This window comes from Ranitomeya variabilis, chromosome 8, assembly GCF_051348905.1.
Source record: "Ranitomeya variabilis isolate aRanVar5 chromosome 8, aRanVar5.hap1, whole genome shotgun sequence".
Lineage (NCBI taxonomy): Eukaryota > Metazoa > Chordata > Amphibia > Anura > Dendrobatidae > Ranitomeya > Ranitomeya variabilis.
Window position 1 is genome coordinate 63,333,502 of NC_135239.1, and position 20,066 is coordinate 63,353,567.

General features: G+C 43.6%; 1 protein-coding gene across 1 annotated transcript in view; it reads right to left on the reverse strand.

Annotated features, from left to right (window-relative positions):
• The window catches only part of LOC143788544 (calcium-activated chloride channel regulator 1-like), a 70,144-nt gene that overhangs the window by 24,253 nt on the left and 25,825 nt on the right, over positions 1 to 20,066 (reverse strand). The window contains exons 4-8 of the mRNA XM_077278279.1: positions 13,550 to 13,658; positions 10,317 to 10,503; positions 4,758 to 4,982; positions 2,120 to 2,344; positions 507 to 687 (exon numbers count right to left, since the gene is read on the reverse strand). Coding sequence (XP_077134394.1) covers positions 507 to 687; positions 2,120 to 2,344; positions 4,758 to 4,982; positions 10,317 to 10,503; positions 13,550 to 13,658 — 927 coding nt within the window. The remainder of the gene's footprint in view (positions 1 to 506; positions 688 to 2,119; positions 2,345 to 4,757; positions 4,983 to 10,316; positions 10,504 to 13,549; positions 13,659 to 20,066) is intronic.

The following is a 20,066-nucleotide window of genomic DNA, read 5'->3' on the forward strand; positions in this document are numbered from 1 at the left end:
AAACAAAGCGCTGGAGAGATTTGAAGTGGCCAGCAATGAGTCCAGATCTAAATCCCATTTAACAACTGTGGAGACATCTTAAAATTGCAGTTGGGAGAAGACCCTTCAAATATAAGAGACCTGGAGCAGTTTTCTAAAGAAGAGAGGTCGAAAATTCCAGTTGAGAGTTGTAAAAAGCTTGTTGATGGTTATAGGAAGTGACTGATTAAAGTGATTTATTCCAAAGGGTGTGCCACCAAATATTACGTTGAGTGTGCCAACAATCTTCTTCGGTCCATTGTTGAGGTTTTGTGTAAAATAATGTCAAATTTGCATTTATTTCTGTTTTTTTTGTGTTGTACCAATGCACACAAAGGAAATTAAACATGTGTATAGCAAAACATGTGTAATTGCAATAATTTCCTGGGAGAAATACTACTTTTTTCTGGAACAATTTCATGGATGCCAACACATTTGGCCATTACTGCATCTCTATATTTATTGTCTGTCTCACTGTGTTTCATTACCGGTCATTGCTGCAATATTTTCAAGTTCTTTTTCGGCATACGGTCCAAGTGCTATGACGTGTATGACAGCTCCACTTGCTGCAATATTTGGAAAGCAAAGTCTGGTGTCATAATTATCTTCTCCATCGGTTATCAGTACAATCTCGGTTCCTTGTGCAGAGCCATCTAAATTTTTATTCACCTGGATTTGAAACAAAACTCATTATGCAAAAAAATACATAATATACATTTAGCATTTGACTCATGTTTTTCAGGAGACTCATCACTCGATGCTTGAATTTTGAGTTTTGGAAAGGTGGTAATCAGACTAAACCTCAACCCAAGTTTATCTTCATGAAGAACAAAGAAAATAGACATTTAAAGTAGGAAGTCATCTATGATGCCATTCATGAAGCAGGGTGCAATTCGGATTAGACGACTGGGACGCAATGCTACCTACACACCAAATATAACATTCATACTCAGCACAGTCAAAAGTGCATGTAGCTGGCCGAATAAGAGATGAATGATGATCTATACCACATGTTAATCTATCCTGTGGATGGATAAATGTTATCAGTGAGGTCATTGGGTGGAAAGAGCTTGCTGGACAATCTGAAGCATTCGCCTTTGGCACCACCCTGCCTATTCCGGATTAGGTTTCTGAGTTTATTTTCTACTGATTTTTCTTTTCTTTGGTTGGTCACTGTGGACCACCGTTATCAAGCCAATTTCACCCAATTTGTGTAGCATGATGTAAAAAGAAAAACTGTGTATCCACATTCATGGAGTTTGTCTCTCCTTTACTGATGATTACCTTGAGTATAAATACACAGCCTTAATTTGGAGGACATTGAAATGAATTTCTCCATCTCCTCCATTGCCAGGGTCAACGTATAACGCGCATCACTCTGATGATATCCGAGTGATGTGTGTTGTCTCACTCGCACCCATTGGCTTATATGGGTGTGAGTGAGCCGAGACTCGGCCGAGTGTCGGTGACAATCACAGCATGCTGCGATTTCACTTGCACCTACAATACGGCTGATCAAAAAAACGGTGATGGGAGCTGCCCCATAGATGAATACTGGTCCGAGTGCTGTGCGATTTTTTTTTCCGCATAGCACTCGTCCGTATTCTACGGTAGTGCGACTCTGGCCTTATAATAATAACCCACCTGAAAAAGCACTTAAAAAATGATGAAAAGAATTAGCATATGTACTGCAACATCAAAAAGACTTGCTGTGCAAATGTTCAGTCTTTATGAGCTTCTTTTGGTTCAGACTTTTTGAGCCATGAAGCGGCTAAAATAAGCGACCGGTTCATTCTTCAGGCATCATCCATTTGGAAACTACTCACTAGTTTATAAATACAGTTACGGTAAATAAAAAGACACAGGAGGTAGATTCACTGCAAAAACGACCAAAAATGTGCCAAATATGCTACAGGAAAACACCGCCAGAATTTACCTGAAGCATCTCCTGCTTCAAAAACTCAACGGTTACGCTGGCATCTCTGAGCTGCGGTGTACACAAACCCTATGACCGAAGATTGGCTACAAGATTTTCTACCGAGCTTGTCTTTAGTCCCTGAGGAGAGCCACATTATGACATTCAGGAATGGTGGGACGCTACCTCCAACCCAGTGACGATTCCAGAGCAGATGTTTGTCCCTTCGTCGGTGGCTGAAGATGGGATCAATGATTTCAGTCTCTCTCGTTGTTGATCGTTGATTTTCTCTAGTGGGGAAATGACAGATGCAGACTTGGAGAACTCAACTATCCCAATATAGGTGGAGGTTTCAGTAATCTGGGTGAGGAATATGTCTGCGGCCTGGTGTAGACGTCTTATACGATCATTCTGCAAAGAAGGAAATGTAACTAAATAAATGGAGCTGTAAGTTTGGAATCAAATACATGAAATAAGGAAAAAGCATTGAAAAGCTAAAACCATATTATTAAATACATGAATGAATTAGGCATCTACTGTATATAAACTTCCATGTTGTGTGCAGTCATACTAGGATGACATTAGACTACTGTGGAGCCTTATTATACATTTTTATGAATTACCGTATTTTTCGAACTATAAGACGCACCATACCATAAGATGCACCCCAAATTTGGGGTGAAAATTGCAGAAAAAAACATTTTTTATAAGATGGGTGTCCGTCTTATTGTCTGAATTTAAGATCTCTTACCTGAGGGCAGGCAGTGGCAGAGCAGGGTCACAGGAGGCATGGTGGTGGCAGAGGTGGGGTGATGCTGAGGTGCGGTGGGTGGAACGGCGTGCACCTGAGCAGGGTCCCATCCTGCTTAGGTGGGCGACGCCGTGGCCTGGTGTCCATGGGGAGGTTGTGGCAGTGCTGTGGCGGCGGAAGATGTGCGGTCACTTCCTCAGGTGGCGGCGGCCAGGGTCCCTTCCAGATTTGAGGTGACGCCACGGCAGTATTGAAGGAGAGCAGCAGAGCTGGGTGAGTCACAGTTTTCCCGGTGGTGGTGGGCTTACCGGCATTGTGGTGGCAACAGAGGTGCGGGGATGATGTGGCGCGGTGAGCGGTATGGCGTGAGCAGGGTCCCGTCCACATTTGAGGTGAATCCGCGGCCCGGTATTGAAGGAGAGCAGCAGAGCTGGGTGAGTTACGGTTTTCCCGGTGGCGGCGGCCATCTTTCTGAGGCCGCGCGTGCGCAGATTCAGTACTCTGCTTCCCAGGGCTTCAGGAAAATGGCCGCGGGAGGCTGCGCGTGCGCAGATGGAGATCGCGGCAGCCATTTTCCTGAAGCCGAGATCTCAATCTGCGAACTTGGCTTCAGGAAAATGGCCGCCGCGATCTCCATCTGCGCATGTGCGGCCTCCCGTGGCCATTTTCCTGAAGCCCCAGGAAGCAGAAAACTCAATCTGCGCACGCGCGGCCTCAGGAGGATGGCCGCCGCCACCGGGAAAACCGTAACTGACCCAGCTCTGCTGCTCTCCTTCAATACCGGGCCGCGGATTCACCTCAAATGTGGACTGGACCCTGCTCACGCCATACCGCTCACCGCGCCACATCATCCCCGCAACATTGCCGGTAAGCCTGCGTTCCAACTATAGGACGCACCCCCCATTTTCCTCACAATTTTTTGGGGGAAAAAGTGCGTCTTATAGTCGGAAAAATACGGTATACTTCATATTAAGTATATAAAAGTTTCTTAGATTATTTTTATGACATCAGTCAGTGCGATGTCCTGTTCGATTCTGATTTTTTTAGCCATTTTCTCTTAGTAGCACTGTTTCTAGGAGATATAGGTTCTGTAATATGGCGCAGTATGGATCACCGGTTGGGGATACATGGACTTTATACAGCTCGATAGAACAGAGCCACAGAAACGTTTTTTCCCACTGTTCAGCCTCTTTTCATGACTCCATTGTGTGCATAAGACTTTAGTAGGTAAGAAGTAACATAAAGTTGACAATTGATATGCACACATTTAATTGCTAAAAAGAGTTTACTACTACAAAACATTTTTATTTTTGTCTGCTGATCATTTCTCAAGAATGAGGGTTCTGTGTTCCATGTTTCAATGGAGAGATGGTTGCACATGCACACTACCGTTCCACGTGCTGCCTACTATCTCTATCGGGCCCATAGACTTTAAATAGAGAAGCAGTGTGCATGCTTGACCAATGCAATATTCAAAACTAGGGCACATGACCCCCATTCTTGTGAATGGTGGGGGGCTACTTATTTATAAATGTGGGACAACTCATTTAAATGAAATCTATCAGCAGGATTTTGCTTTGTAATCTGACAGCAGCCCGATGTAGGGGCAGAGAGCCCGATCCCAGCAATATATCACTTAGGGTGCAGCGGTTGGGATAGAATAACAGTTTACTGTGTTGCAGATCTAGCAGAGCTCAGAATGCTGAGCTCTGTATAACCCCGCCTACACCACTGGCAGTTTTCTAAGTGCAATGTATATTGATATAAAGCTGCTAGTCATTGGTGGGGGATGTGGTTGGACTAGGAGGCACAAGACAAATAGTCATTTAGTGATAATCTCCTGCTGATAAAACACTGACTTTATTAAAACAACAAAACACAACTTTTTAAATGATACCTCCCTGGAATCATGGTCTATGGCCCTATATCATTCTTCATTCTACTCTCAGATTACATAGCAAAAACCAGATCACAGATTCCCTTTTTACGATTGATCCAAACTCCAAATAAATATGAAAGTCTTATTTAAGAGTAATAAAGAAGCATGAGCAGCATCATAAGAATGTAACCCACCAGCATCATGCTTCCGGACACATCAAGGACTAGAGTTATCACTCTGTCTCTATACTGCAGCAGAGAGAATGATGGGACTGGAAGACTGAAGTCAGGTCTTGGAGGACTGGAGCTTATATCTGTTGAGTCCTTGATAACATCCCATGTGCTGCGATAATTGCACATTCTGTTTTGTAGATTGGGAGCTTCCGAGTTATGGGTATCGACATCACAGAAATCTGTTACCTATAAAATGTATTGACGATTAGCAAAAAAATATTCTTGATGTATAATGGACTTTCCTGTAGCCTTGAACCAAGGATATGGGTACAACATATGCAATACTTTAAAGGAGTTTTCTTGAATTCTATAAAATGGACTTTAAGGTTGGGAAAGTTATAAAATAAAGACAAAATACCAAACAAAACTATCATTAGTTAGCCCTTGAATTTGTGTTCCCCAGAATAGATGACGTCCGAAACCGCTGTGATGTTTAAACGTACAGAATGTGATCACTGAGGCCGGTGATTGGCTGCAGTGGTCAAGTGACTCATAGATGGGACTTCATCCCTTTATGTATCTGCAGGAACCACTGAAAGCATAACATTTACTTGGTATTCCAGTAATTTTCATTATTTTATACCATCCCTTATTTTAGGGTCAATTTTGTATCCTGGAAAGCCTCTATAATAACTTATCTAATATATAAAGCTGAATGTGTGTATGTATGTGTGTATGTGTGTATGTATGTCCGGGATTGGCATCTGAACCGTCGCAGCTACAGCCACAAAATTTTGCACAGTCACACGTCTGGACCCCGAGAGCATCATAGGCTATGTTGTGAGGTGAAATTTTAACCCCGCGCTTTCCAATTCACCAAACAATTTTGCCCCTATTTACATAATGGGGAAAAAATGAAAGGAAAAGTGTTGGAGGCAAATTAACAGCTGCCAGATGTGAACAAGGGGGACTTAAAGAATGAGAGCGATGGCGCCAAAGAGTATATACTGTACAGTTGCTAAGGTGGGGCCCCGACATGGGATAATTACCACACACGGGGATATGAACACACACACAAAATGCGCCACACACTACCACGTGCTCGAACACATATACCACCCTCAGCGCACATTTCACCACACATACACCAACCTCGCCACATAAAAGTCGAAACACAAAAGTCGCCGCTCAAAACTCGCCACGCACAAAACTCTCCACATGCAAAACTCGCCACACGTGCAAAACTCACCTCATGGAAAACTCGCCACACGCAAAACTTGCACACGCGGAAAAATTGCCACATGCACAAAAGTTGCAACACATGCTAAAGTTGCCTCACACAAAACTTGCACATACTCAAAAGGCACCACACATAAAACTCGCCACACGCAAAACTCGCCATGCGCAAAACTTGCTGCACACAACTTGCTACACTAACCTGTCACATGCAACTCGACACACAAAAAGTTGCTACACGCATGTCGCCACACAAAACTCATCTCACAAAAGTTGCTACACGCATGTCGCCACACAAAACTCATCTCACAAAAGTCGCTACATGCATGTCGCCACACGCAACTCAACACACACAACTTGACACATGAAACTCGCCCTAAAACACACACAAGTCTGGTATTATCCTTCAAAAATAAAAATCTGATTAATAAGCAGACAAACTACAAGAGCAACAAATGTACCATATAGGAATCCGGCAGCTGTCAGTCACATGACCAGTCTATTATGTGTATGTGTGAGCTAATATATACTGCCAGGGGGTGGGCTTACTGTTGGCTGGGGATTTATCAGGCTGCCAATTTAGCTTACAAATACTGAGGTAAAAATACTGACCAAATAACGTGTGAACGAGGTCTAATACAGAAGGAGATGACATACAGATATACGTATACTATATACAGGAGGAGATGACACACAGGTATATACTATTTACAGGGGAGATGACACACAGGTATATACTATATACAGGAGGAGATGACACACAGATATATACTATATACAGGAGAGATGACACACAGGTATATACTATATAGAGGAGGAGATGACATACAGGTACATACTACATACAGGAGGAGATGACATATAGGTATATACTATATACAGGAGGAGATGACACACAGGTATATACTATATACAGGAGCAGATTACCTACAGGTATATAGTATATACAGGAGGAGATGACATACAGGTATATGCTATGTATAGGAGGAGATGACATACAGGTATATACTATATACAGGAGGAGATGACACACAGATATATAGTATATATAGGTGAGATGACACACAGGTACATACTATATACAGGAGGAGATTACATACAGGTATATACTATATATAGGAGGAGATGACATACAGGTATATACTATATACAGGGGAGATGACACACAGCAGGTATATAGTATATACAGGGGAGATGACATACAGGTATATACTATATACAGGAGATGACATACAGGTGTATACTATATATAAGGGAGATGACAAACATGTATATACTGAGGTGAAAATGAAAAGGTGTGAGTGCAACATGAGAGGAGTGAGGGAAAATAGTGGAGTGATCGGAAAATGACAGATGTGAGGTCGAAATGACAAGTGTTAGGGGGGAATGAGAGGAGTGAGGGGGAAAATAAGAGGAGTGAGGGGGAAAATGAGAGGTGTGAGGGAGAAAATGAGAGATGTGAGGGGGAAAATGAAAGATGTGATGGGGAAAATGAGAGGCGTGATGGGAAAATAAGAGAAGTGAGGTGCTATAACTAACCACAGATATTTACTATGCCCAGGCAACGCCGGGCTCTTCAGCTAGTCAGAAATAAATAAGGTCTACTTCCAATCACCCAATCACCATAATATTTGGCTGTGGGTACAGAACCTCTGTGCTAACGAGATGAAAGACAAAATCCCTACTGGTCTGTATTTTGGACCTGTACTATTATGTGTGCTGCTGCATGGCATCGCTGTAAGGAAGAGGACCTCTGAGACGCCGGATCCAGAACTGCCGAGGCCGCATCCAGTGTTGCAGGGGGGAAGGAAAGAGGAGAAGGAAAGAACCCATGACCTGAAAGGAGAGGACGTGGTAAGCGATGGGAGAAGGCTGAGATTAGCGCGGGAAAAGGCGGAAAGTTCCCTCCGAAGGAGCGAGAGAGCAGGGACCGGCTGCACGTGGCAGAGTGAGTTGAAGCACAGAGCAGAGACCCAGGACGGGGTCAGTGAGAAGTCCCAAGTACCGTTGGGCACACAGGGAGCCGAGCGCCGAGTGAAGCAGTGTGTGCAGGTAGTCAGATACTGGCGGGTGCACCAAGGGACGAGCGTCAAGTGAGACATCATGGTGCGTGCAAACAGTTGTTGGTGGGTGCGCAGGGGAGCACTGGCCGGGTAGAGACTTGTGCGGAGCTTCCCAATCTGGCTCTGCAGTTCAATGGACTAGGGGCTCAGCGGGCAAAACCGGAGACCGCCCGCTGCTGCCAGAAGCATGACCGTGTGTTGGGCAGGAAAGCCTGAAGACGCAGTGTCGGCCTCTGCCGGCATTTATCATCTATCGGACTACAGGCGACTGAAAGACAGCGGAGTCACGATAAGTTAAAGTTGATAGACTGTTGTGTTGAACCACAATCATACTGTTTAACTTGTCTTCCCTTTTGCTGTTATCTCCCTTTGAGGAGTTCATTATTGTTAATTAAACCGCACTCCTGTTAACCCTTGCTCTGCTTTACATTGCTTTATGGTGTTACTATACTGCACCATTTTATTCTCCCTGAAGCAAAACCTTCATATTAGGGATCACAATAGAGCTTCCCCTAATTTTTCTCATATATCCCAAATAGCTCCAATAGAAAAAAAAACATCATATGAATCTGTATGAAACCACTCTTAAAGGCACATGGAAGTACAGTATAGCCAACAGTACATGGATCCATATTGCAGCTGTGTATATGTGACTTTCAATGAGTTCTCCACTTCTAAATTTTCTTTCTGTTTTTAGTGTTGAAGGCTCTAAAACATTACAAATGACTCTACCCCGCCACTCCTCTTCGAACGTTACCTGGGTTCCCATGATGGTTTTCATATTTCCGGTTCTGTTCAGATGTGCATGGAATTGCTGCAGATAATCACTGGCCACAACCAACATGTCACTACTGTGGCCAGTGAATGGCTCTAGCAGTGACATTCACATCTGGCCAGAACAGAACATACAAAGACTTTTAAGGTGATATTCTCAAGTTATTACATTGATTTCATTAATTAGACTGCAGAAAAATAGCAAGCAAGTTTTCAATTGACTTACTTTTTTTGTTTTAATTATCTTGCCTCGGGAGTTTTATCTGACATGATGTAGAGCTGGTTTCCATGGAGATCAGCCACTAGAGCCTGCCCAGACCCTGTAGCAGTGGTTACAGTCCAGGAAAGGAGTTAACTCCTAACACAATAATTATCTTGCAGCAATTATCTGCTCACCTCCCCATCTTTCTACAGTTGCTCTGATCAATTCTGTAGAATCACAATTCCCCTGCACGCAGCATAACAGCTCTCACTGTCTTAAGACATGTGCTTGGTTAAATGCACTGTTATTTATATATGCAAATATAGTGATAGAAGTATAGACCACTGATAGCTGAATGTGTTACAGTAGAACTTCTGCTCAGCCTTATAGCTCTACCAGTACTGCAGCTCTGCTACTCACGAGAGCTGTCAAACAAGGAAGAGAGCCCGCCCTGCTAGAAACCAGGAAGTGAGGAGACTGCAGGCAGCTGAGACAACTTGAGAATACCCCTTTAAGGCGGTAGATGATCTCAATAAATCAACCATTAATTACCTGAGGATTGGCTGCAATGGTCCTGTAAGTAGATGGCATGGGAATGCTATGACTTGAAACAGTATTCCTAAGTTCCAACAATGAGCTTTAGGTGGGTTTTTGATGCTGTATATCTTAGCTGAGCAAAAAATGTAGCATTACAGCAGGAAAGTGCACTTTATAGAAATCTCATGCCCAGTTTTTTTTACACTGTGTAAACTGATCTGCTGTGCATTTTTTAAAATTAGCAACATATCAATTTTTCTTGCGGGAACGCTGAGTTATATGTGTGGATTTTCTCCATAAACTTGCATTAGATGTGGAAGAAAAGAATGTATATCTGTTTTTGGTGTGTTTCTGCTGTGGAAGAACACTACAAACGCATGTAATCCATATATGAATATCAATAAAGTTTGGTCAACGCTAAATACCAGAAAGTATATATAAAAAGCAGCTTTATTTAAAACATAACATACCAAAAAGAGACAAAAACCATAGCATAACGATAAAATTGCAAGTAAGAAAACGCACTCAAAAGTGTAATAAAAACTCAAGTAACCTAATTTAACTAATAGGCGCAGAAATGATGTAGAAAATCTGCATAATTAAAAACTCCAAAAGTACTTATTGTGGGAACGTAGCTTAAGGCAGCAGATGAAACCACTTAGCTGAGTCTAAACTTTATCTCCTTCATTTTTTTTCTACCTGTCCTTGGTTTGTCTGCATGTGCCACTTTTATCTATGCTCATAAAGAGATAAAATGAGAATACGCACCGTGGGCAGCGCTTGTGAATACATTATAGAATCCTGGGAAAACTGCCTCGTATAATAGGGCACAAACACACAACCCTCTTCATAAAGTCCAGTTGCTACATCAAAGTTGCAAGCCTTTGTTGGACAGTTTTCTCCATGGCATTCACTTGTTTTTACTATATTTGTACCTAAAATATCCAAGGAGCACCTATAAAAAAACAAGAAAATGAGAACTGTAAAATGGGCTTATCCATTTATAGTCACTTCTGCATATCTTTGTCTTCTGTAACTTGCCAAAACGTAAAGCGGTTGTCCACTATAACAGGACAGGATGTCAATGACAGGCCAGCATTGATCTACTAGCAATTTTAGAGCTTGTGCTATCATTGAATTCAGCAGTACCACTTGAGGAAACTTAAAGAAGTTGTCCACTACTTTTTGATTGATGACCTGTCATTGGGATAGGTCATCAATGTCTGATCAGGGTCCGACACCCGGCACCCCCGTCGATCAACTGTTATTGGTGTCACGGCGGCGGCCACTGGCTGAAGGACTCACTTGCGGAGCTGGCCATCTTCTGGCAGTGGTCAAGGCTTGGTACTTCACATCCGCCTCCTATTTAAATCAGTAGGAGGCAGATGTATAGGACCAAGCCTCGGCCACTACCAGAAGATGGCCAGCTCCGCAAGTGAGTCCTTCAGCCAGTGGCCGCCGCCGTGACACCAATAACAGCTGATCGGCAGTGGTGCCGGGTGTCGGACCCTGGCCGATCAGTCATTGATGACTAATCTCAAGGATAGGTCATCACTCAAAAGTAGTGGACAGCCTCTTTAAGTTTCCTCAAATAACACTGCTGCATTCAATGATAGCACAAGCTCTAAAATTGCTAGTAGATTAATGCTGACCTGTAATTGATATCCTTCCCTGTTGACTTCCCGAAGGGGCTACATATGACTGGGTTTTTTTTCTGAAAAAGTGCAACAACTGACAATTCTTTGTATTTGGCATTACAGCCAGGCTCTGTTGAAGTGAATGGCACTGAGATGCAATACCACCTACATCCTGGGGGCAAACATGGTAATGGATGTGAAGGAAAGCAACCACATTTTTCTAATCCTGGGTAATCTATTTAAAGGGAATCTGTCACTAGGTTTTTGCCATCTACTATGAGAGCAGCATAATGTAGGGGCAACGACTCTGATTCCAACAATGTTGTCCTGTTTTTTTGCAATCTTGATAAAATCATTGCTTTATCAGCAGGCAATAATCTTTAGAAGACTAGTAAACTTGCTGGCAGGTACTCCTCCATATTCATAAACTCTCTATAACCCCGCCCCCATCACTGATTGGCAGCTTTATGCCTATGCACAGTGTACACAGAAAGGTGTCAATCAGTGCTGTGGGCGGGGTTATCCAGAGAACTTGTAGATCTGCAGCAGATAAAACAGTGGTTTATCAAAACTGCAGGAAGCAGCCCAGTAAGTGATATATCACTAGAATCAGGATCTCTGCCCTTAGATCATGCTGTTTTCAGGATGGGTAGCAAAAACCTGGTGACAAATTCTCTTAACTATGAATCAGGATTTTGAGCTTGAGATTGCGGTTCTGGCCCTTACCATGATTTCCACTGTAAACCTAGTTTTTTTATTGACTACTATGAATTAGAAAAAAAAAACCTATAAAAACTCACCTGTAAGTTACAGCATGGGGAGTTTTTATTTGTTATTTATCCACAGATGAAATTATAAAAAGGCATTAATCAATTATGTTAATATTTATTAACCCCCCTTTTTTTTTATTTAGTTCTGTTCCTAACCTTTTTCCAATAGCCATAACTGTTTTTTTTTTCTATTGACATAGCCGTATGAGATCTACTTGCTGCAGGTAAAGTTGTATTTTAAATGAAATATTAATTTTACTATATAAAATACTATAAACTGCAAAAAAATAATTAAGGTGAAACAGTGGAAAAAATGCAAATCAGCCATTGTTTTTTGGGTTTCACTTTTAAAGTGTTTTCATGATGTCGTAAATATGACTTGACTCCATGATTGTCCTGGTCAGTACAATTATGGAGATCAACTCCACGGTTATAGAAGAAAAGGGATAGCACTCATTGATCTTCAAAATTCCATCCTTTATTAAATCTCAGTTAAAATATCATGGCCGGGAGAGTGAGGATAGGAGCATGCGATTGCAGGTGCTGACGACGGCCGTTTCGCACTAGACCAGCGCTTCTATGGGATACCAAACCTATTTTGACCCCAATTTATCAATTTTTTTTATGTCAGAAAACTGATATAAATAGTTTTGAAAAGTTGAAACGTTTTTGAGTAACGCGATAATCTGCCAATATTTTGAGATTTTTGGCATTGTCACACCATTTATGCTCAGACCTAAGGAAGGAGGTAGAGCTGGGGTGGGATGGGGCATAGAGACCCTTGTTTAGGAATCAGGAGCTAACTCCAACAACCCCCTCACCCAAAAACAGGTGAGAAAAAATGTAATTTAATAACTTGAGAATACTCTGTTAAATCCAAGTTAGCATTATCAGAGATTTTTATTGGAGGCCTGTACTTCTTCCCATGTAGAATGTTAACTAATCATAAGCATGCAGCAACATAGAGGGAGAAAAAAGATCACCACTCCTGAATAACTTTTAGCAGTTTTCTCAGTGTGAGACATGCAATGACAGACAGTCTGCTGTCATAAACTATTTCACTCGCCCAAGTTTCTCGCATCAGTACCCTGCATTGCTGCTGGCACTCGGGACTGGAGCTTGCGGCTGCATCAGTGGCAGGCATATCATTGGTTCAACCTGTGCAGCTGCACAAGGGCACATAAGGAAAGGAGGACCATTTCCATCTCAAAAGTTGGTGGAATTTTGCATTATGATGAGCTTTTGGGCTGCAAAGGCCTATATATTGTTCTTGCACAGGGGCCCTTTTTGGTCTGTGTCCACCAGTGGGCTGCATAGAAATACATGCAGCCACAAACTCCGGTCCCGAGTGACTGCGGCAGTGCCGGGTATTGATGTAAGAGACTCGCGCGAGTTTCTCGCATTGCATACGCAAGTGTGACCCCGGCCTAATGCTCAGAATCCTCAGCAATCATCTGTTTAAATTGTCTCCAGTCTCTTCTGCTCTGTTCTCCATTCCATCTACAAAGTAGCGGCTGTACTGAGCATTGCTGTGTCGTTCAGCTGAAGTGGATGGGACATTACTGCATTACCCAGCACAGTTGTATTTACTTACCTTGTTGCTTCTACTTTACTGTTTCCAGCAACATAGTAAGGTATTTCCTCATTATATTCATCATATACTCCCCATCGAAGATGTGCCCACTCATGGACAAACACTCTATCTAGAAACCAATGAATGTAACATAAATGTTCAATTTCTTTGTGTAATCTTTCATGAATATCTGCAGTTATTACAGATAGAAACATCATTTTCTATCAGTTCTATCCCCAATAGTTTACAGGCTCATCACATTACATATTTTCATCTCTTCTAAACAGACAAAAAATTGTAGTTTAATTAAAAGAAAATAGATTGTGAAAATGATTAGAAGTTAAAAAGTATATTAGAAAATTTTGATACAACAAATACATTTTAGCTTCTATTCCTGTGGTTCCGCCTCAAGTAATGCATTTCTTCTTAAATGATTGGGAATCACATGTGGGGGCATTTGACTTTCCTAAAGCTGCTCTTCCTTATTACTCTACAACATGATTACCAGGGTGCCCTATTACACGCTGGTAAAAATCAGAAGTGCTACAATGTCATAGATAAAACTCAATTTTATTAATATCATAATGAAAGAATTAAAAACAGAAAAAGTGTAGAATTTGAAAGAGGAACTAAAGACTATTGAATATTACTAGCGTACCACGAAAAATTTCCTATAACGATTAATCTCTAAACTCTTGCCATAAGAGTATTACCACAATATAGATGGTCAGGTTCACACTCCTTCAGAGGTATAATAAGGTGCATAAAGAAATCTGTACAATTGGTATAACAAAGTGCTTAGAGCAGTTTTTCTTATTTATATAGACTCGCTTGGCCCTCGTAAAAGTATAAAGCCTATACTTCCCTCCTGTGCTGGCGCAATTCCCACGGATTTGGCACTCACGGTCCCAGGGCTCTTCTGCAGTTGTTGTGACACTTGACCCTGGTGCCCAATCAGCGCTGGCATCACTGTCCCCACCACCTGTCCAATTGAGCAGGAAGAGGAAGCCCAAGAGCAGCAGCAGAACGGATGTCCTCCTCATGTTTGATTTGTCTGAAGGTGGAGACAGTGACACCAGTGCTTATTGGGCGCCGGCATCATGTGTCTCAACACCCGCACGAGAATTCGGGACTACGAGTGCCGACAGTGCAGGCACTGTTGTGAGTTCCGTTCTCGAACTCCCTCCTGTGGTCATGAATGGTACTTCGGCGAGTTTTGTCTGTGAACTCCCTCTGGTGGCTGTGAGTGGAGCTACTAGCCATTGAGGTGTCTTCCTCACCTGCTCCTCATTTGTTGCTAGACTGGCTTCTCTATTTAACTCCACTCAGATCGTTAGTGTATGCCAGCTGTCGATGTCTTAGCCTTGGTTCAGATCTCTCTGGGACCTTTCTGAGGACCTGTCTATTCCAGCAGAAGCTAAGTTCCTGCTGGATATTAGTTGCTCATTGTTTTCTTGCTAAATTTTTAATCCAGCTTGTTACCATGATATTGTCTTGCTAGCTGGAAGCTCTGGGGGTGCAGAGTGGCACCACCGCACCGTGAGTCGGTGCGGGGATCTTTTTGCACACTCTGTGTGGTTATTTGTAGTTTTTTTGTGTTGACCGCAAAGTTCCCTTTGCTGTCCTCAATCTGTTTAGTTAGACTGGCTTCCTTTGCTGAAACCTATTTCATTCCTGTGTTTGTGTATTCCTCTTAACTCACAGTCAATACTTGTGGGGGGCTGCCTTTACCTTTGGGGAATTTCTCTGAGGCAGGGTGAGGCTTTGTTTCCTATCTTTAGGGGTAGTTAGCTCTTAGGCTGTGAAGAGGCGTCTAGGCGAGTCAGGTACGCTCCACGGCTATTTCTAGTGTGTGTGATAGGAGGAGGGTTTGCGGTCAGCAGAGTTCCCACTACCCCAGAACTAGTTCCGCTTCCTTGTATAACAATCAGGTCATTCCAGGTGCACCTAACCACCAGGTCCATAACAGTACAGCTGGCCCACAAAGTGTTAATGCATCTCAATAGAGGGAAAAGAGAAGTTCTGAGACCATTTTTTTTTTCCTCTGCAGTGTGTTTTGTCTCTCTTTTCCCCTTAACCTCTGGGTGGTTCAGAACTCAGGTGCAGATATGGACATTCAGGGTCTGTTATCTAGTGTGGATCAACTCACTGCAAGGGTACAAAGCATTCAAAATTATGTGGTTCAGAATCCGATGTTAGAGCCTAGAATACCAATTCCTTATTTGTTTGCTGGGGATAGATCTAAGTTTCTGAGTTTCAAAAATAATTGTAAACTGTTTCTTGCTCTGAAACCCCGCTCTTCTGGTGACCCCATTCAGCAAGTAGAAATCATTATTTGTTTGTTGCGTGGCGACCCTCAAGACTGGGCATTCTCCCTGGCGCCAGGAGATCCTGCATTGTGTAATGTAGATGTGTTTTTTCTGGCGTTGGGATTACTTTATGATGAACCGAATTCTGTGGACCAGGCAGAGAAAAACTTGCTGGCTTTGTGTCAGGGTCAGGATGAAGCGGAGGTTTATTGCCAGAAGTTCAGAAAGTGGTCTTACTCAATGGAATGAGTGTGCCCTGGCAGCAATTTTCAGAAAGGGTCTTTCTGAAGCCCTTAAGGATGTTATGGTGGGGTTCCCCATGCCTGCTGGTCTGAATGAATCAATGTCCTTGGCCATACAGATCGATCGGCGTTTACGTGAGCGCAAAACTGTGCACCATTTGGCGGTATCCTCTGAGCAGAGGCCTGAGCCTATGCAATGTGATAGGACTTTGACCAGAGCTGAATGGCAAGAACACAGACGTCAGAATGGGCTGTGTTTTTACTGTGCTGACTCCACTCATGCTATCTCGGATTGTCCTAAGCGCACTAAGCGGTTCGCTAGGTCGGTCACCATTGGTACTGTACAGCCTAAATTTCTTTTGTCCGTTACTCTGATTTGCTCTTTGTCGTCCTACTCTGTTATGGCATTTGTGGATTCAGGCGCTGCCCTGAATTTAATGGACTTGGAGTTTGCCAGGCGCTGTGGTTTTTTCTTGGAGCCATTGCAGTATCCTATTCCTTTGAGGGGAATTGATGCTACGCCTTTGGCCAGAAATAAGCCTCAGTACTGGACCCAGTTGACCATGTGCATGGCTCCTGCACACCAGGAGGATATTCGCTTTTTGGTGTTGCATAATCTGCATGATGTGGTCGTGTTGGGTTTGCCATGGCTACAGGTCCATAATCCAGTATTGGATTGGAAATCAATGTCTGTGTCCAGTTGGGGTTGTCAAGGGGTACATGGGGATGTTCCATCGTTGTCAATTTCTTCTTCCACTCCTACTGAAGTCCCTGAGTTTTTGTCGGATTACCGGGATGTATTTGATGAGCCCAAGTCCAGTGCTCTACCTCCTCATAGGGATTGTGATTGTGCTATTAATTTGATTCCTGGTAGCAAATTCCCTAAGGGACGACTTTTCAATTTGTCTGTGCCAGAACACGCCGCTATGCGGAGTTATATAAAGGAGTCCTTGGAAAAAGGGCATATTCGCCCGTCGTCGTCACCATTGGGAGCAGGGTTCTTTTTTGTGGCCAAGAAGGATGGTTCTCTGAGACCTTGTATAGATTACCGCCTTCTCAATAAAATCACGGTCAAATTTCAGTACCCTTTGCCTCTACTGTCTGATTTGTTTGCTCGGATTAAGGGGGCTAGTTGGTTCACCAAGATAGATCATCGAGGGGCGTATAATCTGGTGCGTATTAAACAGGGCGATGAATGGAAAACAGCATTTAATACGCCCGAGGGCCATTTTGAGTACTTGGTAATGCCATTCGGGCTTTCTAATGCCCCCTCTGTGTTTCAGTCCTTTATGCATGACATCTTCCGAAAGTATCTGGATAGATTCATGATTGTATATTTGGATGATATTTTGGTCTTTTCGGATGATTGGGAGTCTCATGTGAAGCAGGTCAGAATGGTGTTCCAGGTCCTTCGTGTTAATGCCTTGTTCGTGAAGGGATCTAAATGTCTCTTTGGAGTTCAGAAGGTTTCCTTTTTGGGCTTCATTTTTTCCCCTTCTACTATCGAGATGGACCCTGTTAAAGTTCAGGCCATATTTGATTGGACTCAGCCTACATCGGTGAAGAGCTTTCAGAAATTCCTGGGCTTTGCTAATTTTTACCGTCGCTTCATCGCTAATTTTTCTAGTGTTGTTAAACCGTTGACTGATTTGACCAAGAAGGGTGCTGATGTGGTGAATTGGTCCTCTGCGGCCGTTGAAGCTTTTCAGGAGTTGAAACGTCGCTTCTCTTCGGCTCCTGTGTTGTGTCAGCCAGATGTTTCGCTCCCTTTTCAGGTCGAGGTTGATGCTTCTGAGATTGGAGCAGGGGCTGTTCTGTCTCAGAGAAGTTCTGATGGCTCTGTAATGAAGCCATGTGCTTTCTTTTCTAGAAAGTTTTCGCCTGCTGAGCGTAATTATGATGTTGGCAATCGGGAGTTGTTGGCTATGAAGTAGGCATTCGAGGAGTGGCGACATTGGCTGGAAGGAGCCAAGCATCGCGTGGTGGTCTTGACGGATCACAAGAATCTGACTTATCTCGAGTCTGCCAAGCGGTTGAATTCTAGACAGGCTCGTTGGTCGCTGTTTTTCTCCCGTTTCGATTTTGTGGTTTCATACCTTCCGGGTTCTAAGAATGTGAAGGCTGATGCCCTTTCAAGGAGTTTTGTGCCTGATTCTCCTGGAGTTCCTGAACCGGCTGGTATTCTTAGAGAAGGGGTAGTTCTGTCTGCCATCTCCCCTGATTTGCGGCGAGTGCTGCAGGAGTTCCAGGCTGATAGATCTGACCGTTGTCCAGCGGAGAAACTGTTTGTCCCTGATAAATGGACTAGTAGAGTTATCTCTGAGGTTCATTGTTCGGTGTTGGCTGGTCATCCTGGGATTTTTGGTACCAGAGATTTGGTGGCTAGGTCCTTCTGGTGGCCTTCCTTGTCGCGGGATGTGCGTTCTTTTGTGCAGTCTTGTGGGACTTGTGCTTGGGCTAAGCCCTGCTGTTCTCGTGCCAGTGGGTTACTTTTGCCCTTGCCGGTCCCGAAAAGGCCCTGGACGCATGTTTCCATGGATTTTATTTCAGATCTCCCTGTTTCTCAAAGGATGTCGGTCATCTGGGTGGTTTGTGATCGTTTCTCTAAAATGGTCCATTTGGTACCCTTGCCTAAGTTGCCTTCCTCCTCTGATTTGGTTCCATTATTTTTCCAGCATGTGGTTCGTTTGCATGGCATTCCGGAGAACATCGTGTCTGACAGAGGTTCCCAGTTTGTTTCAAGGTTTTGGCGGTCCTTTTGTGCTAAGATGGGCATTGATTTGTCTTTTTCTTCAGCTTTCCATCCTCAGACAAATGGCCAAACCGAACGAAACAATCAGATTTTGGAAACATATCTGAGATGCTTTGTTTCTGCGGATCAGGATGATTGGGTGACCTTCTTGCCATTGGCTGTGTTCGCCCTTAATAATCGGGCCAGTTCGGCTACTTTGGTTTCGCCTTTTTTTTGTAATTCTGGTTTTCATCCTCGTTTTTCTTCAGGGCAGGTTGAGCCTTCGGACTGTCCTGGTGTGGATTCTGTGGTGGACAGGTTGCAACAGATTTGGACTCATGTGGTGGACAATTTGACTTTGTCCCAGGAGAAGGCTCAACGTTTCGCTAACCGCCGTCGCCGGGTTGGTCCCCGACTTCGTGTTGGGGACTTGGTTTGGTTGTCATCTCGTCATGTTCCTATGAAGGTTTCTTCTCCTAAGTTTAAGCCTCGTTTCATTGGTCCGTATAAGATTTCTGAAATTCTCAATCCTGTGTCATTTCTTTTGGCCCTTCCTGCTTCTTTTGCCATCCATAATGTGTTCCATAGGTCGTTGCTGCGGAGATATATGGCGCCTATAAGGGCTGTGGTCAGGAGGATAATTCCTGGGTTGTTGCCTCTGATGTCCATGCTGCTGATTTAGTTTGTGCCTTTCATTTGGCTCGTCCTGATCGGCCTGGGGGCTCTGGTGAGGGTTCGGTGACCCCTCCTCAAGGGGGGGGGTATTGTTGTGAGTTCCGTTCTCAAACTCCCTCCTGTGGTCATGAATGGTACTTCGGCGAGTTCTGTCTGTGAACTCCCTCTGGTGGCTGTGAGTGGAGCTACTAGCCATTGAGGTGTCTTCCTCACCTGCTCCTCATTTGTTGCTAGACTGGCTTCTCTATTTAACTCCACTCAGATCGTTAGTGTATGCCAGCTGTCGATGTCTTAGCCTTGGTTCAGATCTCTCTGGGACCTTTCTGAGGACCTGTCTATTCCAGCAGAAGCTAAGTTCCTGCTGGATATTAGTTGCTCATTGTTTTCTTGCTAAATTTCTAATCCAGCTTGTTACCATGATATTGTCTTGCTAGCTGGAAGCTCTGGGGGTGCAGAGTGGCACCACCGCACCGTGAGTCGGTGCGGGGGTCTTTTTGCACACTCTGTGTGGTTATTTGTAGTTTTTTTGTGTTGACCGCAAAGTTCCCTTTGCTGTCCTCAATCTGTTTAGTTAGACTGGC